Raw genomic sequence first — 24,754 nt, 5'->3', positions numbered from 1 at the left:
CAATACAGATGATTAGTTTTAATTGTTAACCAACAAATTAATCAAACATTAGTTGACTTTTTAACTGTAATTGTAATTAAAATCATTCTGATTATCAATTGACTTAATTTACTCTTAATAAGGTCAATTTTCTGGTTATGGTTATATTTGATTACCGTTAATTGTTTCATCCCACTCTCGTTTGTTTAATTTTCACAATTGTTGTGGTTCATTACAATTAAGTAAATTGTTTGTTATTTGTAACTTTACTAATAATCATCATGTTCATTTGTCAATAAGATTTATGCCTCTTGACACCCTCGCAATTAAACATGACGATGAACATCATCATCTCTTAACCCTATTGGGAAATTAAATCTAATTGTGAATTTGTGATTAAAATTAAAATCGTTCAATTGTTGATTAAAAAAAATCGAAGTCATTTCCCTGTTAGAATCAAATGAATCATTGATGAGGAAAACAAATCGTTTCTGTTTACCTTTGAAGCTCCGAAAATGTTTTGATTGTTTCAATTTAATTGCTAATCATTTGATTTGATTCCTCTTTCCACAATTAGGTTTACTGACAAAGGAACAAATTAAAGGAGTTTTCATCAATTTAGAAGAATTAATTAGCGTTAATTCAAAGTTCTCGGAGAAACTACAAGATGCCATCGATATCGCTTCTGAACAAGGAGATGAGGTTAGTGGCTCAACTTTTCGAGGGCCAAACAATTAATTACTACTCTTGATTAGTGTTGATTTACTGATTGTTTTTCTCTTTCTTTTCTTACACTGGTCATCTTAGGATTTTACCACCGTCAACATTGGAAGGCTCTTCATGGAATCGGCCTCTATGCTCCATTCCTTTGAAACTTATTGTCTTCACCAAGGGTCAGCGTCGGTTCTGTTGAATCAACTAGAGAAAGAGAAAGAACTTCTTAGAATATTCTTAAGAGTTTCTCAAATGGAAAATACTCTTCTGAGAAGGATGAATCTCTCAGCATTCTTAATGGTTCCAGTGCAAAGAGTTACGAAGTGAGTGTGGTTTACCTTTTTCTTTCAATTTCCTTGTTCTTTTCTCAATATTTTTCGCGAGAAGGCTTAAGATCTCAATTCGCCATTTTTTCTTTTACTTTTTTTTCTTCTCTCATGAGAATTGTCACCGTTCTTACAGTTCTGACCATCTGGTTCTCTATCATTTACTTGAAGAGAAGAAAAAAAAATGGTGACCTGAGATTACGATCGTTAATCCGTTAATGTTTTTCTTTTCTTTCTCGCTAATCCATTGTTTTCTTCGCCCTCAGGTATCCATTATTATTGAATCGATTGTATAAAGTTACCCCTCATCACCATCAGGATAGAGATGCCTTGAAATTGGCCCAGCAAAAGGTTGAAATTCACTTGGAACATATAAATCAACAGACTAAAGGCTCAACTGCACCGACCAAAATTTGGAGAAAATTTTCTCATCTCTCGAATCGTCGATTGCCAAGTATCGATGATATTGGTGATATTAAATTGAGAAAGGTGAGAATGAACATTAAATACTTTTGAATACATAGAAAATTGATTTGATTGTTAATTGTTTATTGTTGATCTTCTTTATTACCAAGGTCGCATTGGAAGCTATGAGTTGGACTCGTGATCAAGCAAATTTCATCTTATCGGGTCGTCTATCGTTTTTACCTTCATCCGAATATCAATTATACAAGAAACGAGGTAACATTAAATTTTCCTCTGCCAGTTGCCTTCTAATGAGCCTTGGGGAAATGTTACCTACAATTAAGGCCAATTTAACCGAAGATGATGAAGATGAATTTGAACGAGAGCTCATGTTTCCCAGATCAAATCATGGATGTGAACAAGCAGTCATCATATTAATTAAAGAGAAACATAATCGATACACTTTATGCAGAGTAAGTATCATTATCAGTGTTTACTAATCAATTGATTGTAAAGTAATCTTGATGTCTCAATGAATTCACATCATAGACATTACTGAACTTGAATTTAAATGAAAGGATTGCAAATATTAGCTTTAATTGTTGTTTTTCTTATCAATTACAATCTAAAATTGTTCGTATAAACTTTTTTGTTACCTTTTCTTTTAGGAACCATTCAACCTTGCATCTTGTGTTGTATCATCAGACACTGAATTTGAAGATATATTTGAAATTCATGAACAAAATACTAAAGAGTCATTCATTTTTAAGGTAAATTTCATTTTCTGTGATAATCTTTAGCTGAAAATAACACAATTTAATAAATTTCTTGATATTTATCTCAATATTAGGCTGATTCACCAACTGAGAAACGAGATTGGTATCGACAGATTTGTTATCATTCAAAGAATCTTGGTAATTGGAGAAAACGTCGCAACGCATTAGCCAATATTATGATGGTTCGACCTTAAAATCAGCGACAATCGCATTAGTACCTGAGAATCCTGCCAATGGAAGCGAATCTTTTTTCCATTTTTGTTGAATTTATGTAAATTGCTTGACGAAAAAAAATCACAATTGTCCAATTTGATTAACTTTCTCACAACGACACCAATTGTTTTTTTAGTGTCTCTATTTAATCCTTTAATCTCCCATGAAAATGAACTGAAATCCAAAATTTTTTGTTTGTAATAGATTGATATTATAATCTAGTCGCTCTCAAAAACTATAATTTAAATTAAATCGTATAATTGTAAAGATTAGCAATTGATTAGTAAACAAAACAAACGGTATCCATTGATTATAAAACATTGAACACTAAATCTATTGATTGATTCATTGTTAAGATTAACGATTAAGATTATCCCATCAAGTTGATTAACTGGCGATAATTGAACATCAACACTAAGCATGATACATGTACTGAGTATGGTTTAAATGAAGTTTCCTGATCATCTTAATTACTATTAATAAGTTAATCAGTTAATTGTAATAAGAAGCGTAAATTTCCTTGAATAAGATTAGAAACAAAAAACAAAAGAAGAGGAGACAATTAGATTAACCATAGAATCAATTTAATGTTTATTGTCTTTGCCTTGCGATCATCAGGATAGACCTGGACTTTGATTTTCGGTCAATTAATTTGCATATTGTTAATTTCCAATGACAATTAATTATTTTGAGGCCAATCTAATCAATGGTTAAGATTAATCCATACATGATTAGACTCGCGGTTTTTATTAATAATAATCAATTTTTCATATTATCAGATAATCCAGTTTCTTTTTCTCAATATAAACATTAATACTTTGATTATTTGGTCCATGATCAAGTTGATCAATCAGATTGATTGACTGATTTGTTTATGTTTAATAGGATTAGTTTGAGGTTAACGTTGTTTTTCACTTGATTTGATTTGAATTGTAAGTGTTATCGTTAATATGGATAATTTAATTTTCAACTTTTGATTGTGATTGTGATTGAAACGTTATGAGAATGAATGTATTTTCATTGTTCTCGAAAATTGCACTAAACTGTCGCTGGGAATAATTTTGGTATCGAAGCCAATGGATTCGAGGCCAATCGAGATCCATAAGAAGGTAAATTCATGGAAAACCACCGCGAGTGTTTGACATGAAGACATTTGAGGTCATCTTAATGTACCAAGTAACGAAAGTTTCTATGATTATCTGATTAAAACGGATGGTCAGTATTCGTTGATTTTGGAAAGGATGAAACCCGATTTGATTGAGATTTGATTGCCCCACTTTTGAGTCTCCGTTCCAACCATAGTCAATTCGGGTATCCCTTGTATCATATTGTAATCAACTAATTCTCTTCTCGCTTACTGGTCAGCCGGAGCATCTCCTTATTGGCCTTTGGATCAATTATGATCCCACAGAGTTTGAGAAGTTGAGGATCGCCTTCAATGAGAGTTTAGTGGAGATTACAAGTTCATTCGATTAGTTTTATTATTCGAAAGGAATCAACCCAAGTAAACAAGATCGAATCGATTTCTCAATCCTGGGTAAATCTTCCTTCCTCTTTACTATTATCCGGAAGTTTGACTATTGACTAACTTTGATTTATTCTTCGGCCCTGCAAGGCCTTCGTGGTATCTTTGGGTAATCGGGTACTTGACATTTAATAATAACATAATAATAAATAATAATATTTAACATGTAATTTATAATTCGCCTAATTAAAAGAAACTTAATTGTAATTAAAAGAATACGAGGATTTAAGGTTGGCGCCTTGTCCGTTTCTCTGTTTACTTTTTTCCAATCATATGTTTGGTTGATAATTTTTCTCATTTTCTAATTTGACAAGACTCAAGTTTTTATTTTCCAAATGATTAACAGTTGATTTGTTTTCTAATTAAATTAGTTTATTGTTGTTAATTGTTATTTAATTTGTTTTTCTTTACTTTATGTTTTTGATTAAATGATGAAACGATTCAAAGATGATCAACTTAACGTTTTTGTAAATTATTTTCTAGAAAAGAGAAACTATTTCAATGTAAGTGATTCATTGTTGATCTTGATTCTTGATTCTTGAAGGTTTCTTATTGATTGTTTCTTGTTGATTGTAATTATTTTAATGGTAATTGTTTCCTTTATTTAGACTCAACAAAGTCCAGGTAAACCAAAGCGAAGGTGTTTATCCATTAAAGAAATGGTCACAAGCAATATTGTCGATAATTGTGACAAAATTTTTCCTATTAGTGGACAATTGCCTTATGAAAACTGTGATGGAAACTTTTCTACTCCTACTGTTAATACAAATGCTAATACAAATACCACTGCGACTACAGATATAGATGCTAGGATATCACCATCGACAGCGTTAACATTAACATCAATATCGACATCGACATCGACACCTCTAAAACTAATTTGTGATAATGTGAATATGATACATACCAATAGTGAAAAGATAATCATGATGTGTGATGGTGAGAATAGAGGAAATGATCGAGATGATGGAGATGATGGAGAGAGTAATAGTAATGACAAAAGTAATTCAACAACATCGAGAAGAAGAAACAATTTGGAAAATGGATCATCAAGTGTAGAGAATGGATTTAATTCCTCTTCCTCTTTATCAAATAGCAATGAAGGCGATGATTTAGATGATTTGGACAATTGCTTCGAACAATTGAAACGATTACCTCCCAATATTCCGAGTTCATGTCTTGGCTACTTAGAGAAAGAAAGTCCTTGTAGTGTGGACATAAGAAAAGATATAAAATATTTCGCCGCAGGATTTGGTAATTGTGAGATTAATTTGTGGTCTTTGAAAGAGATTGGATTTGAGAGTAGGAAAAGTTCAGCGAATTCATCATGTTCCATATTAAATCCACTTCGATTAGCTGCTAGTTCAGAATTGATATTCGATCAAAATTATCTCATCAACAATAATCAATCTCAATTTAATTCATATTCTCAATCTCAATTCCATTCTATTTCTCATTCTCCATCTTTACGTCATCATAATCATCGTCCTCCACCTCATCATCATCCTCACCATACTCATCATCTTCATTCTTCTCAGCATCCATCTCATCATCACAATGTCCATAATCCTCAACACCAACATCACCATTCTGATCATCATCATCATCATCATCGTCATTATCATTCTCAACAATTTCGACAACATTCAAACAAGTCAAGTGGAGACAAAACACTTTCTGGTGCTTCCATTTTACGAGGACATTGTGGTCCAGTTTATGGTCTTAATTTTATCGAAAACTCTAATCATTTGATTTCTTGCTCGGAAGATACAACAATTAGAATTTGGGATCTTAACAATTGTAGAAACGAATTCGTTTATTGTGGTCATCTTTATCCGATCTGGACAATCGACAGTAGCCCATTAGAATTATACTTTGTCTCTGGTTCTAGAGACACAACTGCCCGATTATGGACCTTTGAACGACTTTATCCAATAAGGATCTTCACTGGACATTTGTTAGATGTCGATGTTGTTAAATTTCACCCAAATGCCTCTTATATAGCGACGGGATCATCAGATAAAACTGTAAATATTATTACTATTATTTGCTTGTTATTATTTCCTCTATTTTATTACTTCAATACGAATAACAATATTTACATTATTGTAATAGATTCGTCTTTGGGAAATTAAGTCTGGTCAAATGGTCCGTATATTGGAAGGTCATAAGTCGAGAGTCAATTGTTTAACTTTTTCACCCGATGGTAAATATTTAGTCTCTGGAAGCGATGATTTTACAGTCAAAATTTGGGATCTCAGGTCATCGAAAGTACCGATCTCGAGTCTATCATCACACCAATCATCAGTTAACGACGTTTCATTTAATGGCGATGGATCTGTACTCATATCAGCGAGTTCAGATCGATCAGTTAAATATTGGGACTTTAATCAACTCAAGTAAGCAGTAATGAACTTCTTCTTATTATTCATAATTAACTAATTTATATTCTTCTATTTAATAGAAACAACAATCAGCCATCATCTAAATGCTTATTAAACTCAACGACCACTGGATTATCAATAATTAAACTGAAAATGTTGAAACATAATGTGATTTATTTACATGGACGCAAATAAAAATAAATTAATAATTAGTAATAAAATTAAAACTTTGACTACAAAACTAATTTGATGATTGAGAGAATTAATAACTCGATAAATTAAAATCCCGGTGATAATTTGATTATAAATCAACCTGGGATAATTTATCGAACTAATTTTTCTTAGAATTGGTGAAACAATATTCGAGAATCAATCACAATCACAATTATCACAAATCACTAACTATTAGAAACGGAAATGAAAACGATGAAATTGTGAATAGACAATAAGCTTAATTATGATCCCGGTGATGTGATTAATTTATAATCATCAACCGAGGATAATCCAGCTAATCATCTAATCAAAATTATTATTTTGAGAAACTAAAACACGTTAAAAAAAGATGACCAACCAAACCAATTGACTCCATGAATTAAAATCCCGGTGATGCAAATACTTAATTTCATCAACCGAGATAAATTCAAAGAATCATTTGGTTTGTCGTTTAAATGTTTCAACAATCAATTAAACACTAGAACTTTTGTTCCACCATTTGAATGAGAACCACTGTTGATATCGATGAACAATGAAAATCGCAACGGATGATTTAGGGTCTAGTCTTGATTCGATAAAGTTGACAGGATTAGACTCAAATCATCGGTTCCGAAGTTCATTAGAAACTTGATTGACCAAAACTCGAAGATTCATTGGACTTTTATACTCATTTTCTGGTGTCAAGATGATAAAGAAGAGAGAAGGGCAAGGAAAGTGAGCTCGTGAGTGAGTAAAGGAGAGAAAAAGACTAAAAAGAAGATTAAAAACTAAGATATTTAGATTTTCTTTTCTTCTAAAAAGCTAATCAACATTTTTCGTCCATTTGGCTTGAGGCTAGTCCCGAGTTTAAAATATGAAGGTTTATCTTTTAATGGATTAACAATTTTCTAACTGAGCCAATGGAAGAATAACTTTTTTTCCTCTGTAAATTTTAATTTCATACGAAAAACTATCCGGAATAATCATCGAGATAATTAATATTTTCATCATCTTTTTATTTGATTTAATAAGAATTAACATTCAATAGCAATATAAACATTCCCATGAGTCTTTCCAAATGCTTGGAACTGCAAATAAACAACGACCACAAAGTTTACATTGTCGATATTGAATCGAAATCAAATCACAAGCAATCAATGAATTACAACATCGAGTCAATTTATGATCAGATGAACAAATCGCTTCTTTCGGATCTTCCATTGAAATTTCCCCATCACAAATTGGACAACATTCAGTTACAACTTTCTTTGGACACTCAACAATTAGATCACATTTTTCAGCCCAAATTGTAATATTATTAAAAGAAATACATTGATTAGAATTAAATTTCTCTTGCTCATTTACTAATTTCTCGTACATATTTTTAACGTGTCGTCGTAATATCAATGATTCCAATTTGTTTAATACTCTTTCAAACTCGTCAACACTTAAGTTGATTAAATTGTTCTGCGATAAAGCTAAACATACAAATCGCAATACTTGTAAGTTTAGACTCTCGAGGTTAAGTGAATTGTCCTCGAAATCAATCGGTTCATCAAATGCTTGTTTCAATTTACTTGGAATCCAACTACAATTAGTCGCATAATAACCTCGAAGACTATTAAGAAGGTCCATTATGTCGTGTAAACTGGAGTATTTCGTCTTCAGATCGGAATCGTTTATTAAACTTTCGAGCTTCATTGTCAATTCGTTAAAACTTATATCTATTGGAGAGAAATAACTAATTAGTTGATTGTTCATAATTTGACTTGATTTTCGACTCACTTGGAAAAATAATTATTCTCGTTGGCTCTTTCAATAGTAAGTGATCGTGTAGTTTGGTGATCATTTGAGCGACACAGGTCAGAACATTGTTTCGAGATGTTTTCAGGCTCAATGGTGACATATTAGAAGCGACTTCGTCCAAATTGATTGGGTGACTAGTTTGTGGCTCTAATTTGATTCCATTGATTTTCATCGTTGTAATTAACGAACCAGGAGATGAAAGGATTAAATCATCATTTGGTAATAGTGACATTCCAGTTATGTAGGGAGATGATTGACTTGGAATAATGGAGAGACTATTACCATCATCATCTAATTGTAAAATCTCCTTGTCATCAATATTAATTTCTTTCAATATCAAAATAATAATATGATCATTCTTGGTGAAGATTATCTTATATTTGTTAACTTCAATTTCTGTCATGATGATATGTTGAACTGGAATAAAATCTTTTTCTGACCAAAGGGTTAATTGGGGTATTAATGGCCAATCATTGAAAGTACAATCAATTATATCAACCGGAATCTTGTAGATAATTAGTTGACCATCAAGGCTACAAAGTATTAGAAAATTTTTAAACCATGAACAATAAGTTATCGAGGCAAGTCCAGTTTTCCATGTGTTGACCAGATTGACAGAATCATTATCATCAACATTTTCCAGCCAATTGGTTAAATTGATTCGGAAAAAGTGACAATGTCCAGATTGAGATGGACAGGCGAGTAAAACTGTTTCGACTCCATCAAGTTCAAAGACACAACTGAAACTCATCGATTGTATTGCCAATTTAGCTAAAAGTTCATACGCTTTAACTGATGAAATTCCTCGATAATGATCCCTGAAAAATCAAAATAAATCAGTTTAATTAGAAGAAGAGAAATTGATCAACAACAAAATCATCTTTCCAAACTTTGAGTATATCAAATTCCCTCCATTTTGTTTAACTCATTACAATAAGACAAAAGTTGCTTATTTACCCTAATTTTGTATCCAAAATGCTTGAACAATCAGCTAATTGTTTCCATTCATTGTTCTGAAAAACATATAATACCAATCGATGATCATAAGTAATCAAAGCCAATATTGAACCGAATTGTTTGATTCTCGGTGACCAGGCAGCCAATTGATATCGACAATAGTGACTTGAGAAACCATCAGTCAGGTGAATATGATGAAACCAATCACATTTCGCTTGTTGTGAGTAAATAAATTTCTTGACAGTTGAACTAATCCCCAAAGGTGGAGGATCAACAGGATTAGGGATAAAATGTTTATGTGGATAAAGACTGTTAGTTGAATCGGCGAATGAAAATTCTGGAGTAAATACAAATGCACCTTTTTCGGTTAATAAACAAATGAAATCATCTTGAGACCATTCAAGAGATGGGGAATCGTTAAGAGAAGATGTCGTGGTGAACATGAGGAAAACATTTGATTCACTCATAATCGCAATTTAATTAAAAAAAGATGAAATTGTTTCAATTAAAATGTTCAAAACTTTCACATGTTCACAAGTGATGATCAGATGTTTTGGTTACGAATCATTTTGATTGGGTAATATTGTCCCGCGAAAATCAAAAAGGGCCAAGAATTTAATTGTATCAGTAATTAATTTTCAATGGAAGTTTTAATTGATTTGAAATAATTATTGTATTATTTTTTTATCCAAAGATTTCAGAATAGTTTAAGTTGATTTAACGCGGAGAGACTCTTTTTACTCTAACTGGTTTTAAGATTAACACAATGAAAAAGGTAAAAGATGAAGACGAAAAAGTTTGAGGATTTGCCCTCGGGTCAAACGGATTTTTGAGCTTTATGATGATTTAGAGTTTTAAGATTTTATTGTTTTCAGTTGAGGAAATTGGTATAAAAGGTTGGACCTGAATGATGGTTTGGTCAGTCAGGTTTTGTCTAAGCTTCGAGTCGGATAAGTTGAGTCTAGAATTGTTTACAATTTAGTCTATCAAGACTAGACCCTAACTCATCCGATGCGATGTTTAATTGTTCATCAAAATCGATCGTGGTTTTTATTAGTGAAAAATTTCTAGTGTTGAATTGATTGTTGAAACATTTAAACGACAAACCAAATGATTCTTTGAATTTATCTCGGTTGATGAATTTAAGTATTTACATCACCGGGATTTTAATTCATGGAGTCAATTGGTTTGGTTGGTCATCTTTTTTAAAGTGTAATCAATGGTCATCATAATTTTGATTAGATGGTTAGCTGGATTATCCTCGGTTGATGATTATAAATTAATATCATCACCGGGATCATAATTAAGCTTATTGTCTATTCACAAGTTCATCGTTTCATTTCCGTTTCTAATGGTTAGTGATTTGTGATTTTGATTGATTTTCGTATATTGCTAATTAATTATCAGAAAAATTAGTTCGATAAATTATCCCAGGTTGATTTATAATCAAATTATCACCGGGATTTTAATTTATCGAGTTATTAATTCTCTCAATCATCAAATTAGCTTTCAACTTAAAGAGTAATTAAATCAAATTGCGTTGCTACTTTAATTGAATTCAATAAGCATTTAGATGAACGATTGTCGCTGCTAATCATAAGCAATTAACTAACTTCTGCCATCTTAAGTGTTGACGAGTTTGAAAGAGTATTAAACAAATTGGAATCATTGATATTACGACGACATGTTAAAAATATGTACGAGAAATTAGTAAATGAGCAAGAGAAATTTAATTCTAATCAATGTATTTCTTTTAATAATATTACAATTTGGGCTGAAAAATGTGATCTAATTGTCGAGTGTCCAAAGAAAGTTGTAACTGAATGTTGTCCAATTTGTGATGGGGAAATTTCAATGGAAGATCCGAAAGAAGCGATTTGTTCATCTGATCATAAATTGACTCGATGTTGTAATTCATTGATTGCTTGTGATTTGATTTCGATTCAATATCGACAATGTAAACTTTGTGGTCGTTGTTTATTTGCAGTTCCAAGCATTTGGAAAGACTCATGGGAATTTTTATATTGAATGGAAATTGTGATTTAACATAAAATCAATCACTCGAATTAGAAAAAAATGATGAACCTCAGGTTAATGAATGATGAGAGTGAAAATTTTCTTGAAGCGAAAATACCATGTTGATCTTATTTTCGAGATTTTTTCAATAAAAATTTCAATATAATTTAAACACATTTGGTTCTAGATTCGTTCTTTTCAACTGATTCCAAGATTAGAACGAATTAAGAGATTTAAGGTCAAGAAAATTTAGATTGGCCTCGAGATAAACGGATTAATCGAGAGTAAAATTTCACAGGTTTAATTGTTCTCACTCATTATCAGTTGAGGAAATTGGTATAAAAGGTTGGACCTGAACGATGGTTTGGTCAGTCAAGTTTTGTCTAAGCTTCGAGTCGGATAAGTTGAGTCTAGAATTGTTTACAATTTAGTCTATCAAGACTAGACCCTAACTCATCCGATGCGATGTTTAATTGTTCATCAAAATCAATCGTGGTTTTTATTAGTGAAAAAGTTCTAGTGTTGAATTGATTGTTGAAACCTTTAAACGGCAAACCAAATGATTCTTTGAATTTATCTCGGTTGATGAATTTAAGTATTTGCATCACCGGGATTTTAATTCATGGAGTCAATTGATTTGATTGATCATCACTGTACTAAAGTGTCTTTTGAAGTTTTGATTGAAGTTATAATAATTTCGATTAGATGATTAGCTGGATTATCCTCGGTTGATGATTATAAATTAATCACATCACCGGGATCATAATTAAGCTTATTGTCTATTCACAATTTCATCGTTTTCATTTCCGTTTCTAATAGTTAGTGATTTGTGATAATTGTGATTGTGATTGATTCTCGAATATTGTTTCACCAATTCTAAGAAAAATTAGTTCGATAAATTATCCCAGGTTGATTTATAATCAAATTATCACCGGGATTTTAATTTATCGAGTTATTAATTCTCTCAATCATCAAATTAGTTTTGTAGTCAAAGTTTTAATTTTATTACTAATTATTAATTTATTTTTATTTGCGTCCATGTAAATAAATCACATTATGTTTCAACATTTTCAGTTTAATTATTGATAATCCAGTGGTCGTTGAGTTTAATAAGCATTTAGATGATGGCTGATTGTTGTTTCTATTAAATAGAAGAATATAAATTAGTTAATTATGAATAATAAGAAGAAGTTCATTACTGCTTACTTGAGTTGATTAAAGTCCCAATATTTAACTGATCGATCTGAACTCGCTGATATGAGTACAGATCCATCGCCATTAAATGAAACGTCGTTAACTGATGATTGGTGTGATGATAGACTCGAGATCGGTACTTTCGATGACCTGAGATCCCAAATTTTGACTGTAAAATCATCGCTTCCAGAGACTAAATATTTACCATCGGGTGAAAAAGTTAAACAATTGACTCTCGACTTATGACCTTCCAATATACGGACCATTTGACCAGACTTAATTTCCCAAAGACGAATCTATTACAATAATATAAATATAATTATATAAATATTGTTATTCGTATTGAAGTAATAAAATAGAGGAAATAATAACAAGCAAATAATAGTAATAATATTTACAGTTTTATCTGATGATCCCGTCGCTATATAAGAGGCATTTGGGTGAAATTTAACAACATCGACATCCAACAAATGTCCAGTGAAGATCCTTATTGGATAAAGTCGTTCAAAGGTCCATAATCGGGCAGTTGTGTCTCTAGAACCAGAGACAAAGTATAATTCTAATGGGCTACTGTCGATTGTCCAGATCGGATAAAGATGACCACAATAAACGAATTCGTTTCTACAATTGTTAAGATCCCAAATTCTAATTGTTGTATCTTCCGAGCAAGAAATCAAATGATTAGAGTTTTCGATAAAATTAAGACCATAAACTGGACCACAATGTCCTCGTAAAATGGAAGCACCAGAAAGTGTTTTGTCTCCACTTGACTTGTTTGAATGTTGTCGAAATTGTTGAGAATGATAATGACGATGATGATGATGATGATGATGATCAGAATGGTGATGTTGGTGTTGAGGATTATGGACATTGTGATGATGAGATGGATGCTGAGAAGAATGAAGATGATGAGTATGGTGAGGATGATGATGAGGTGGAGGACGATGATTATGATGACGTAAAGATGGAGAATGAGAAATAGAATGGAATTGAGATTGAGAATATGAATTAAATTGAGATTGATTATTGTTGATGAGATAATTTTGATCGAATATCAATTCTGAACTAGCAGCTAATCGAAGTGGATTTAATATGGAACATGATGAATTCGCTGAACTTTTCCTACTCTCAAATCCAATCTCTTTCAAAGACCACAGATTAATCTCACAATTACCAAATCCTGCGGCGAAATATTTTATATCTTTTCTTATGTCCACACTACAAGGACTTTCTTTCTCTAAGTAGCCAAGACATGAACTCGGAATATTGGGAGGTAATCGTTTCAATTGTTCGAAGCAATTGTCCAAATCATCTAAATCATCGCCTTCATTGCTATTTGATAAAGAGGAAGAGGAATTAAATCCATTCTCTACACTTGATGATCCATTTTCCAAATTGTTTCTTCTTCTCGATGTTGTTGAATTACTTTTGTCATTACTATTACTCTCTCCATCATCTCCATCATCTCGATCATTTCCTCTATTCTCACCATCACACATCATGATTATCTTTTCACTATTGGTATGTATCATATTCACATTATCACAAATTAGTTTTAGAGGTGTCGATGTCGATGTCGATATTGATGTTAATGTTAACGCTGTCGATGGTGATATCCTAGCATCTATATCTGTATCTGTATCTGTAGTTGCAGCAGTATTTGTATTAGCATTTGTATTAACAGTAGGAGTAGAAAAGTTTCCATCACAGTTTTCATAAGGCAATTGTCCACTAATAGGAAAAATTTTGTCACAATTATCGACAATATTGCTTGTGACCATTTCTTTAATGGATAAACACCTTCGCTTTGGTTTACCTGGACTTTGTTGAGTCTAAATAAAGGAAACAATTACCATTAAAATAATTACAATCAACAAGAAACAATCAATAAGAAACCTTCAAGAATCAAGAATCAAGATCAACAATGAATCACTTACATTGAAATAGTTTCTCTTTTCTAGAAAATAATTTACAAAAACGTTAAGTTGATCATCTTTGAATCGTTTCATCATTTAATCAAAAACATAAAGTAAAGAAAAACAAATTAAATAACAATTAACAACAATAAACTAATTTAATTAGAAAACAAATCAACTGTTAATCATTTGGAAAATAAAAACTTGAGTCTTGTCAAATTAGAAAATGAGAAAAATTATCAACCAAACATATGATTGGAAAAAAGTAAACAGAGAAACGGACAAGGCGCCAACCTTAAATCCTCGTATTCTTTTAATTACAATTAAGTTTCTTTTAATTAGGCGAATTATAAATTACATGATGTTTGTAATTGAAATTTAGGAATATTATCAGAAAACGATAATTAGATTGAACTAAGAGAGAAAATTAAAAATCAAAATGAAATGATTGATATAAAAATCTTTTGATTCGAGGTATCGACATGTCGACATATCGATGGTAATGATTGGCTGATTGTAAAAGTAATTAATTTGATTATTTATCTTAATAATCTCGCTCTTATATTAAGACAAACAAAGGCTAATACCCTGAAAGCGACGAGTAAACCTGCTAAGGCGATAAAATTTCGAGTCACATTGTCTTCTTCGAAGTTTAATTTTCGAATGACTCCTTTTCCGTCCAATATGCATCCTAGTCCACTCGGTATAGCATCTTGAATATCATCGGGAATCATTTCGGTCATATTGGTCATCATGGAGCTAAAACCACCCAAAGAAGGCGGCAATTCACAAGTAATATTGGTCACTTTTCGCCATTGGTTAACTACTAGAATCTCATTTCCATAGTAGAACCAACTAATATACTTGATCCAGTTAAGATAAACGGGAATTGATCTGGAAATAAGTTAAGTAGATTATAAGTTAATTGGATATTCTAAATTACTAAATGAACTATTTACTTGTTATTCAAAAAGAGGCCTCCGAAAAGCATAAGAGGAATCATAAATGGCGGAGCTATTGAAAGACCCATAGTAACATTTTTACTAATACAAGAGATGAAATAACCAAATCCACAGGCAACATTGGCAATTAGCACTAACACAAATGCCGTGAGTAAAAACACCTCGAAGTCATTGTAAAGTCCAATCATCCAATAAGTTATAGCAACAAATGCGAAAGGTAACGCGATGAAATAAGGTAATTCGGCGAGCGTTTTCGAGAAGAAATAAACGGTCACCGAATAGAGTCCGTTACCATATTCTCGTACGAAAATGGGAAGTTCCAAACAAAAGGTCTAAATTGTTACAATTTAAAGATTAATTTACAATTATCGCAGAATATATTCGATAGTAACTTACATTTACCACAGCGAAAACATTGGTGAATGTTATATTCGCAAGTAGAATGAAAAGAGCACCGTCGATGTTCATAATTGATTCTTGATTGTATTCTTGTCTCCAATAAATTACTCCCAATAAAAGAGCAATAAACTAACAATTTAAAAGAGAATAAGAAATTCAATTAGTTACCTTTTTACCTTTAATTTCGCAGCTACAAAGGGTCAGGAAACTTACTACTGTCTGAGCGATTCTAACGGAGGTTAATAATGGTTCTCGTAAATTGGTGACCCACGATCGCCATAAAACCCATTTTAATTGTGTCCAAAATCCTCTCTTATAAGAAGAGTCTATTTTTGATTTATATCCATCGTCTAATTCAAGAGAAGGTTGTTTAGATTTGTTATTTAAACTTGTTGCGAATTCTGATTCGGTAAATTTGTCACAAATTTCCTAAAAAAGGTAATCAGTAAATTGCGAAAGAAAAGTTAAATTAATTGTTATCTCTTGTTGGTCATCTCTTTGTTTCTCTTTTAGTGGTCTAATAAACTTACTCCAACTTTTCTCTTGCATTCATCTTCCTTTCCTGGAGCGATGGCCAATTGTTGAATATAAAAATCGGCAGGATTGTAATTCTGTGGACAGTTAAATCCGATTCCGGCGAAAAATTTAAGAGCGTCGGATGATTTGCCCATAAAAGCGACTCGACCTTGAGAGAGAAGTAAAATTTCATCAAACATCTCAAACACTTCTGATGAAGGTTGATGAATAGTAGCCAGAATTGTCCTTTTGGTGGCCGCCATAGACTTGAGGACACTAACGACACTTTGAGCCATAAAAGAGTCGAGTCCTGAAGTTGGTTCATCGCAGAAAAGTATCGATGGATCCGTTAAAATCTATTGTCAACAAAAAGAGACAAAGATAATTGAATTGGACATTTATCAATGGTAACAAAAGGTAAACAATTACCTTCTCAGGTATTAATGTACATGAGAGGGAACCTCAATATCTTAGTGGCTCATCTTCATATTTTAAGAGGGAGAGAGAAAATTTTCAAAAAGATGACAAAAACAACGACATAATTATCTTTTGTTATTGATTTACTTTTACTCTAATTTTCATCAAGATAAGACAGAAATTGAGAGAGAGAGAGAGGAAGAAAGGGAGGGAGGGAGACCTTCAGTCTTAAAGAAAACCTTTTCTTTACTCAAGGGATTGGTCAGTTTTCTAAAAGTGGGGCCCCTCAAATGACCACAGGATAAAAACAATTACCTCAGAAGCGAAAGCGAGCCGCTTCATCTCTCCTCCAGAAATCGACTTGTCCATTCCAGGTGTACCAATGCGACTATTTTCAATCTTTTTCAATCCCAACTGATGAAACAAAATAAGAGAACGAAATTGATTTTAAATGATTGACATTGGAAAATGTAAGATATTTCTCGTCAATGGACTATAATTACCTCGTTAATGACGTTGTTGACCTTTTCTAAAATTTCCCGTTCTGATGAGTTGGTGGTTCGAAGGTGAGCCTAAAGATATAATATTGGATAGATTTTAATTGAAGAGCGATTTGTTATTATTAGAATAGTTTTGACAGTTAATTGATTTGGAGATGAGAAGTTGAATCTAACCTGGAATAAAAGATGTTCTCGAACAGTCAATACACCGATGAACATATCATCTTGTTGTACATAAGCTGAACATGCGGCTGTCATGTCAGCGGTGGAAATTTGACCGTTAAGATAAACTTTACCGCGAACATCAAGATTCCTAAGGTTCCGTCCAGTTAGAACATTTAGAAATGTCGTTTTACCAGCTCCTGAAGCTCCCATGATGGCAAGTAAATGACCGCTGTCAATTTTACCCGAAACTAAACAAAACAAAAACATTGAAAGAAAAATGATTCATTGATAGACAAACAATTCTCATTAAAAAGATTATCCATTATCATTTAATGGATTAAAATACTAATTAGAATCAATAGGATTTTGATAATTGCAACAACCACATTCGCTTTTGAATATCTTGATAACAATTTGTATTAATAGTTAAGTAAAGCGATCAAGGTGAGACAGGATTAAGAGAGGGAGGTTGATTGATTTACATGGAAAATCAACAATTAATGTCAATATGATTATAATGGAAGGGAGATAAATCCAAGATTAAGATCAATAAAATGTAAGAAAATTAGATAATTACTATTGTATTGACTTACCCTCTTTTATTATTTCGATTGGTTTAGATTCATTTTCGGATTTACCTCCGATTAAGCCTTTAGCCGGTCGAGAGGAGACACTTAAATCTCGCCATTCAATACTGACCCTTTGGAAAGTTCCACCTCGTGAATTTTTCTCAGCTGACCCATCCTGGCCCACTGAAATTGGAAACAGGGTAACCATTGATTAGAATGACAAAATTAAGTATCCATAATAACAATAAACCGAGAAGTGAAAACAAAAACAAGAGAGAAAGTGTTGCACAAACAAAGAGACTTTATAAAAGATTAACTCGTCTAATCGATAAGCTTCATAAGATAATCTAGAGATTCTCTGACAATTTTAATGGAAATTTATTCTCAATAAAATTAAGTTAATGAGGAGAATTGATTTTCCATTGTAGGATGAAAAGAAAATACGAAAACATTAGTTGCGGTTTTTGGATATTCGATTTAATGATTTTCGAGATTAACGTTTCCATGGTTACCGAAAGAGGGAAAAATCGATCCCCTCATTGGGTAACATTCTATCAACTTTAATGAATTAGATTCCCAATTAATCACAATTAACATTTTATTCTTAATTGTTTGGTTAATTGTAATCGTAATTGAATCGTGTTCAAGGTAATTGGTTCAAATTGTTTCATCTTCTTTTCTTTTCTCGTTCTTTTGTCCTGTGAAAATTTGATTTGCTTTCGCTCTGAAAAACAAACACTTTACTTTTCTTTGTATTTGCTGATTTAATTGTTAATCTTTTTCATTTCTTCTTCATTTAATTGTAATTTAATGGATCCTGATACTCATACCATTCTGTGATGTAACGATCTCGTCTTCGATGTAAGCTGAATTGACGAAATATCGATTTGGTTCCTTGGCCTCTGATTCCTCGATAGTTATAACCGCAACTTCATTTGAAGACATTGTTGACACTTTTTGGAAACAAAAACGAAACGTTTAATTGACAATTATCTTGCAATTAATTGGATTTGGTAATTAAATCCTATTAAACTACCAATGTTAATTAGAAGTTATAAACTTCACCGTAAAGTAAATTGATAACAAACAAGTCACTTGATTCAGAAATTTCCAAAACAAAATTCACTCTATTGATGTTTCTTTGTATGATTTAGATGTTGATGGATCAATTTTTGAGAATAACTTGAAGTTCATGGGATTACAATTAATTTGGAATTTAGAGATTAACACTAATTGTACTAATTAACTGGATCACAACTGGATTGCACTTTTATAACAAAAAAAAGTGAACAACTCATCTCGTTGATGGAATATTTTTTTTGCACTAACAGAGCACTTTCAATGGTATTAATGATCAGAGATATTGGAAGATAATTTAACCATGGATACAAATCAATGACAATTTGAGATAATTGTGATCAAACGTCATCTCACCAATTGAAAAAATTTCAATTAGTATTTAAACTACTCTGATTGTGATCTATTTTCCTACTGAAACTCATAACTACCAACAGGATTTACCCTTAAATTATCATCAACGCCAGAATCACAATTGTAAATCTAATTTTACTCGCTGATCACAATCAGTGTTAAGCAAAAAAAAAAATGTAAATTGATAACAATGAAAGCAACTTGAATCGTTCTGGATATGAACTGATAAACAAGTTGTAAGCAATTTAATTTGACTCTTACAATAGTTAATTGTTGAGAAATACTATCCAATTTAAGATGTAAACCTTGGAATGTAAAATTCAATCTACTTAAATTAGTTTGTCTTTCAAATTCATCAGATTAATTAACCACAATTCATATGTACTAGTGTGTATATTGATTCAGTTAATTGTCATCTTCATCAGAAGCAAAAGTAACACCCAATTAGAGGCGTTAATTTATATAATTTAAGCAAAACTGGCTCTCTAAGGAATATCATTTAAACAATAAGCCAAAAGGAAGCAATTGATTTTAATTTTACAAAATCTAAATCAAGGATTCGATGTGAAGATTAAAACTTAATTAAATCCCAATCAATTAGTTAATTATGAGAAAAATCAAATGACAACAAGAAAAAAGAAACAGTTTCCGTTTTCTAATTACTATCAATGAATAATCTCGAACTGTTGTTTACTCTATTGGTGATTTTCAGCCCAAATGAACAAGGAATCAAGTTAATTGTTGATTGTCAGAATCAATGTGCATATGCCATTCCCAAATACGCTGTTTATCATGGTTCGAGTGGGCTAATGTGGCTCGTTTCGGATAGTGAAAACACGAGGAGATCCAGGCTACAATTGATTAGACAACCGCTTGATTATTTCCATCCTTATCGAAATGAAGGAAAACTCGATGACTTGTAAGTAAATTACGAGCGATTTTCAAACAATTAATCATCTAAGGCCAATTCGATACACAGAGAGGTTTCATCAATACTTCGATTCCCACAGAACCTCGAATCATCAATGAAACACGATGATTCCGATTTCCCTTATTGGGGCTTACCGTCGGTAATTATAAACAATTAAGTTACACAGTCCAAGTATTAAAAGCTAATTAACATGATAATTAAACAGGATTTGGGAATAGTTTACTATTGGACTACATTTAGAGACTCAGCACGTCCTCGTACCTTACAAGCTAATGCAGAACTCCCTATGAGGATAATCTCTAGGATGCCTAGAGAGATCAAGTCAATTTTTACCGTTACAATTAAATCTGGATTTGCTTATTGTGCTTCTTATAATAGTGAGTTGATATATAATGAGAATATTATTTTGATAATTGGCTTGAACATTTCAGATGGAAGAGGCAATCAAGCTGGTTTTGTCTGTCATGATGATAAAAATGACATACTGGTCAACGAAACTGGACATCTCTTTGAAGCGATCGATTTGTTTCATCATGGGGATAAACCAATGGGAGTTTTATTCCAAATATTTAATGCATATTCTTGGTACCAATATTTTGAAATTGAATTTCAACCGAACAATTTATTAGTAAGTTTGTAAAATAGAATCGATAATCAATTCCAATGAATATCAACTGAAAATTTTTCAAACAGAAATTGAACCGTGTTAGCTCTTGGTTTCACGAATCTGATCCGTTCGATGGATGCTTTCCATCTTTCTGTTATGGCCTCATTGTAGAAATGGCCTTAAGGTACAATAACACGTTTTACTTGGGTTCCAATCAACTTGTTGTCGTGACCAATGATCTAAATTATCACACTGGTAACGTTAGACAGCCAACTCAAAATGAAGGTTTTCTCAAGCACTATTCATTGACTGCTGTTGATTCATTTGTCTTCTATTATCAGGTTTGCTTTTATTTCTGCTGATTGTTATTTGATAATTTTCTTAACTGTTACAATCATTTAATTTGATTCCTAGGATCGAGCAATTCATCAGGTTAATCCACCGAGAGGACTTTTAAAAGTGGAACTTGGTCAAGGTGAAGCCGATGCCTCGTTCACTTTGAGGACAAATCATTCGACGAGACTTTTTTTCCTAAAAGGTAATTTATTACCGTATTGTGGCACATCAATGGTGTCAATTTGTACAAAGATTTTTAGTACCGGTTAAAAGCACTTTCTTGGATTAATTAATTGGGGACGTTTTAATTGTTACAGTTTAAGTTTTTTTTTGTTTAATTTTGGTAACAAATATGACCGATCATTTGATTTGTTCCTATTGTTATTCAAATCAATTGAGTTATCAATGAAATAAGGAACAATTTCCCATAGTAATTCAAACATTAAGCTTACTATTGGCCTTTAACCGGGTAATCGAACAGTTTTTGTTCGGAAATTTTTTTTATTCGAATGCGCATTAATGAGTTTGTGCTTCTAATTTGACATAATATTTAATGGCTCCGGTGCCATTATGGTGTCCGGTGTCTATACGGTAATCGTTGACAATTTTGTCTCAATTAATATTTTATTCTCATTCTAATCTAATCCATTTTAGATTCGGTTTACCGAACAGTTTTATATGTTCCTGATGCGGCAGTTAATCTGATTACTGATACAGAATATGATTGGCGATTAAAAGATGTTGATTTGAATTCTGATTGGATTCCGTTAATTACTGATTTTAATAGTTTCATGTACGTTGATTCAGCTCTCGAATTGACTAGAGATCGTATTATTTTTTTCTATGGATCTTATTACATGATAATCACAAATTGGACTGAAGTTTGTATTAATTCATTTTTCGTTAGATTGATTGTTTACCGTTCCAATTTTTAACTCAATTCAATTTTCTTCTCTTAATCACCGACAATTAAGGATGGACATCCTATTCCATTAGATTATCCAGTCCAAATAATTTCCAGTTCTTTCTTCAATTGTCAAGGTGCGAGTTATTCCAATACGCCTTATGAGACATTCAACGCGTCCATTGAATTTCTAGAAGCGTATCTACCGAAACGATATCAAATTCCCCCTGATGAAGGTAATTGATTGTCCATAAGTTGTTTTCTCGATCACAATTAATCTTTTATCTTTTTAATCATCATAGTTTTACACTCGATCTTCTTAATTCTTGGATTAACGGTTTCGAGCTTAACTTGTGCTTCGATTGTTGTATCTCTCTCAATAATCGTTATTTCCTCTAAATGTCGCGAAAAGGTTCAAACTAAAGCTCAGGGGGTCGCAATTCAGACCATGGAAGATCAATCTTCGAGCGAAACTGAGACAAGAAATTCTCCCAAAAAGGTCGAAGTGATAAAAGAAATTAAATCCTCGAAATATAAGGCTGGAAAGAGGATTAAATCACCATCGAGACCACGAGACCGAAACAAATAAATTCGATAAGCAAGAAAATCGCAATTTCTAATCTGATTTAAAGTCAATGTAAAATTTGTACCTTTTGAGAATTAGATTCATTCAGATAAAAGATGAATTCTTAAAAGTTTATTTTAATAGTTTCTCAAGATAATTTTCAAAGTTCTAAAGAAAGGCGTCTCTGTTTTGCGACAAAACGAAAAAATCAAGGGTTTGGGAACGATAATTAAGTTTCAAGTCTGAAGTTGAATCTTAACTTTGTACTTTAAAAAACATTGGGATAATATCTAAGAGGTGAAGATCACATTGATAGGGTAAGAAAGTTTGGTGACAATTGAAACAGTTTTCGTTATTCTGATCATCTTTTTATAAATGACATTAAAAGTTGTGTAATTTTGGGTTGGATAAATGATTGAGAAGATATTTCTACGTCCAAAATAAGTACCATGAGCTTCAATTAGTACGATTGTGTGAATTGGTCAAGATTAATCACTTTCTCCAATTTCTATTTTGACTCTCCCTTTTAGAAAACTGAATTGCTTCAATATCTCTTGATAGCTTGTTCATTTGGAGATGATATTGTTCCTTCGTTTCGGCCAAGTCTTTGGTCAATTTGTCTAAATCGTTCTGACTTTCCTTTCCGGCCAAGTTATCCAGTTTATGATTCAGCTCGTTGATTGTCTCCTGATTTTCTTTCAAGATTTTGGTTAGTTCTCTAACTCTAGCTAGAGCTTCTTGAGCCTTAGTCTCGCTCGTGGCCAATTCATGTACCATTTTGAAAATCCTTTCCTTGGCTTCGGCCTTTTCAGCCTTGGTCTTTTCCAATTCTGTAGTTAAGGAAGCAATCGTCTTTTGATTGGCTGATTGAACAGAGAAAACTTTACTGGTCAATTGATTGATAGATTCTTGTTTAGAATGTTTGACTGTTTCCAGTTCTTTCGTTAATCGATTAATATTTTCAGAATTATCAGCTATGAATTTTTGTAATTCTTTAATAACACTGTCTTTCTCTGATTGTAAATCGTCCAATTTCTTGCGCCAACAAGAATCAGTATTCGTATTCAAAGCCTTATAAAAATCCATCTCTGCTTTCAATCTGTTAATGGTAACCTTGTCTTCATCCTTTACCGCTCCAAAAGGTTTAAATGTTTGAACAACCGATGATTTAACAGCAATTTCGTTATTTACAAATAAATGGTTGGATTCTTTACTAGACTCATATTTCCGAACCATTTGGAGGCTACTATGAGCTTGCGAATCCTTTGCTCTCTTACGGAGATTGTCAACCAACTGATGGAGCAGCTCATTTTCTTGACAAAGACATTCAATCTGCTCAGAGTAGACAGCACAATTATCACAAAGATGGTTACTAGTGTTAGAATTGTCCAGTTGATGATAACTAGCAACACCTTCCTCCCTGATTGAAGAGGCAAGATGATTAAAATGAGTCAGACTCTCACCAGAATCACCATTATCACCATAATTACTGTAAACTTTAGCAACGACAGCACCAAATTGTGATCCGGATTGATTAGAAAAACCTTGGTTAGGGAAGTTATTCATTGTTAATCAGAGGAGAACAAACAAAAAATGAGAAAAATAGAATAAAAAAATGGTCAGAGAAACACAAGAGATGAAGATGAGAATCGTTGGACAAAACACGCGAAAAGTGATGAAAAAACACTAATCAAGATGGAAGAATAAATTTACACCAATTAAAAGACAAATAGAGATGAAAAGAAATAATTAAGAATAAAAAAGTAAAATTAAAACAAAGAATCAATGATGTAGCTTTTTTACCGAATAGACATAATCAATTGGCTTCTTTTCCGTAGACAAAAAAAGGGGAAACACAAAAGAGAAAAGAATTAAAGAAAAAAATAAAAAGAATATTAAAAATTCTCTTTCTATCTCTCTCTCTCTCTCTTTCTCTACAACTTTGTGGTTCACGATAACCAACAGCTCAATTTACTTCTAGTGGATTTAATTACAGTGATTAAAATGATCTCAGATTAATAGAAATTCAACTAAACAGTTAATTTATAT

At 32.1% G+C, this 24,754-nt stretch overlaps 7 protein-coding genes across 9 annotated transcripts in view; 3 read left to right on the top strand and 4 right to left on the bottom strand.

The window, feature by feature from the left end:
* Window positions 1–2,758, top strand: part of LOC128392145 (serine-rich adhesin for platelets-like) — a 29,155-nt gene extending 26,397 nt beyond the window's left edge. The window contains exons 3-8 of the mRNA XM_053352125.1: window positions 557–681; window positions 787–1,016; window positions 1,286–1,508; window positions 1,595–1,897; window positions 2,093–2,194; window positions 2,275–2,758. Of these exons, the coding sequence (XP_053208100.1) occupies window positions 557–681; window positions 787–1,016; window positions 1,286–1,508; window positions 1,595–1,897; window positions 2,093–2,194; window positions 2,275–2,394 (1,103 nt within the window). The 3' untranslated portion in view covers window positions 2,395–2,758. The remainder of the gene's footprint in view (window positions 1–556; window positions 682–786; window positions 1,017–1,285; window positions 1,509–1,594; window positions 1,898–2,092; window positions 2,195–2,274) is intronic.
* A 1,412-nt stretch (window positions 2,759–4,170) lies between these two features.
* Window positions 4,171–6,563, top strand: LOC128392146 (WD repeat-containing protein 91 homolog). Its single transcript, XM_053352126.1, has 4 exons — window positions 4,171–4,441; window positions 4,547–5,965; window positions 6,054–6,337; window positions 6,403–6,563. The coding sequence occupies exons 1-4, from the start codon at window positions 4,367–4,369 to the stop codon at window positions 6,515–6,517; spliced, it is 1,893 nt and encodes a 630-aa protein (XP_053208101.1). The 5' UTR covers window positions 4,171–4,366; the 3' UTR covers window positions 6,518–6,563.
* Window positions 6,564–7,509: 946 nt separating this feature from the next.
* LOC128392399 (uncharacterized) lies at window positions 7,510–9,830 on the bottom strand. The gene is made up of 3 exons (XM_053352421.1): window positions 9,278–9,830; window positions 8,300–9,138; window positions 7,510–8,238 (listed from the first exon to the last, which is right to left on the bottom strand). The coding sequence occupies exons 1-3, from the start codon at window positions 9,742–9,744 to the stop codon at window positions 7,556–7,558; spliced, it is 1,989 nt and encodes a 662-aa protein (XP_053208396.1). The 5' UTR covers window positions 9,745–9,830; the 3' UTR covers window positions 7,510–7,555.
* A 2,443-nt stretch (window positions 9,831–12,273) lies between these two features.
* LOC128392620 (LIM domain-containing protein A-like) lies at window positions 12,274–14,648 on the bottom strand. The gene is made up of 4 exons (XM_053352669.1): window positions 14,425–14,648; window positions 12,886–14,319; window positions 12,500–12,783; window positions 12,274–12,434 (listed from the first exon to the last, which is right to left on the bottom strand). The coding sequence occupies exons 1-4, from the start codon at window positions 14,497–14,499 to the stop codon at window positions 12,320–12,322; spliced, it is 1,908 nt and encodes a 635-aa protein (XP_053208644.1). The 5' UTR covers window positions 14,500–14,648; the 3' UTR covers window positions 12,274–12,319.
* Window positions 14,649–14,698: 50 nt separating this feature from the next.
* On the bottom strand, window positions 14,699–19,226 carry LOC128392619 (protein white-like). Its single transcript, XM_053352668.1, has 10 exons — window positions 18,762–19,226; window positions 17,956–18,114; window positions 17,372–17,610; window positions 17,201–17,269; window positions 17,013–17,111; window positions 16,295–16,636; window positions 15,978–16,193; window positions 15,762–15,893; window positions 15,363–15,697; window positions 14,699–15,297 (listed from the first exon to the last, which is right to left on the bottom strand). Exons 1-10 carry the CDS (start codon window positions 18,874–18,876, stop codon window positions 14,943–14,945), a joined length of 2,061 nt encoding a protein of 686 aa, XP_053208643.1. The 5' UTR covers window positions 18,877–19,226; the 3' UTR covers window positions 14,699–14,942.
* Window positions 19,227–19,566: 340 nt separating this feature from the next.
* Window positions 19,567–22,840, top strand: LOC128392621 (uncharacterized). Of its 3 annotated transcripts, none has more exons than XM_053352670.1 (9): window positions 19,567–20,281; window positions 20,342–20,432; window positions 20,499–20,670; window positions 20,725–20,921; window positions 20,987–21,241; window positions 21,315–21,438; window positions 21,891–22,117; window positions 22,211–22,376; window positions 22,443–22,840. In XM_053352670.1, exons 1-9 carry the CDS (start codon window positions 20,031–20,033, stop codon window positions 22,727–22,729), a joined length of 1,770 nt encoding a protein of 589 aa, XP_053208645.1. In that variant the 5' UTR covers window positions 19,567–20,030; the 3' UTR covers window positions 22,730–22,840. The 3 variants fall into 3 exon arrangements, with proteins under 3 accessions (XP_053208645.1, XP_053208647.1, XP_053208646.1); XM_053352671.1 differs by having other exon boundaries at window positions 20,189–20,281; window positions 20,373–20,432; XM_053352672.1 differs by lacking the exon at window positions 22,443–22,840 and having other exon boundaries at window positions 21,891–22,029; window positions 22,211–22,361.
* On the bottom strand, window positions 22,816–24,746 carry LOC128392624 (uncharacterized). The gene has a single exon (XM_053352674.1). It carries the CDS (start codon window positions 24,269–24,271, stop codon window positions 23,198–23,200), a length of 1,074 nt encoding a protein of 357 aa, XP_053208649.1. The 5' UTR covers window positions 24,272–24,746; the 3' UTR covers window positions 22,816–23,197.
* Between the last annotated feature and the right edge of the window lie 8 nt (window positions 24,747–24,754).

The sequence above is a fragment of the Panonychus citri genome, unplaced genomic scaffold (genome assembly GCF_014898815.1).
Source record: "Panonychus citri isolate SS breed McGregor unplaced genomic scaffold, ASM1489881v1 Contig00136, whole genome shotgun sequence".
Lineage (NCBI taxonomy): Eukaryota > Metazoa > Arthropoda > Arachnida > Trombidiformes > Tetranychidae > Panonychus > Panonychus citri.
Note: the sequence above shows the minus strand (reverse complement) of the source record. Positions and strands in the feature narration are given on the sequence as shown.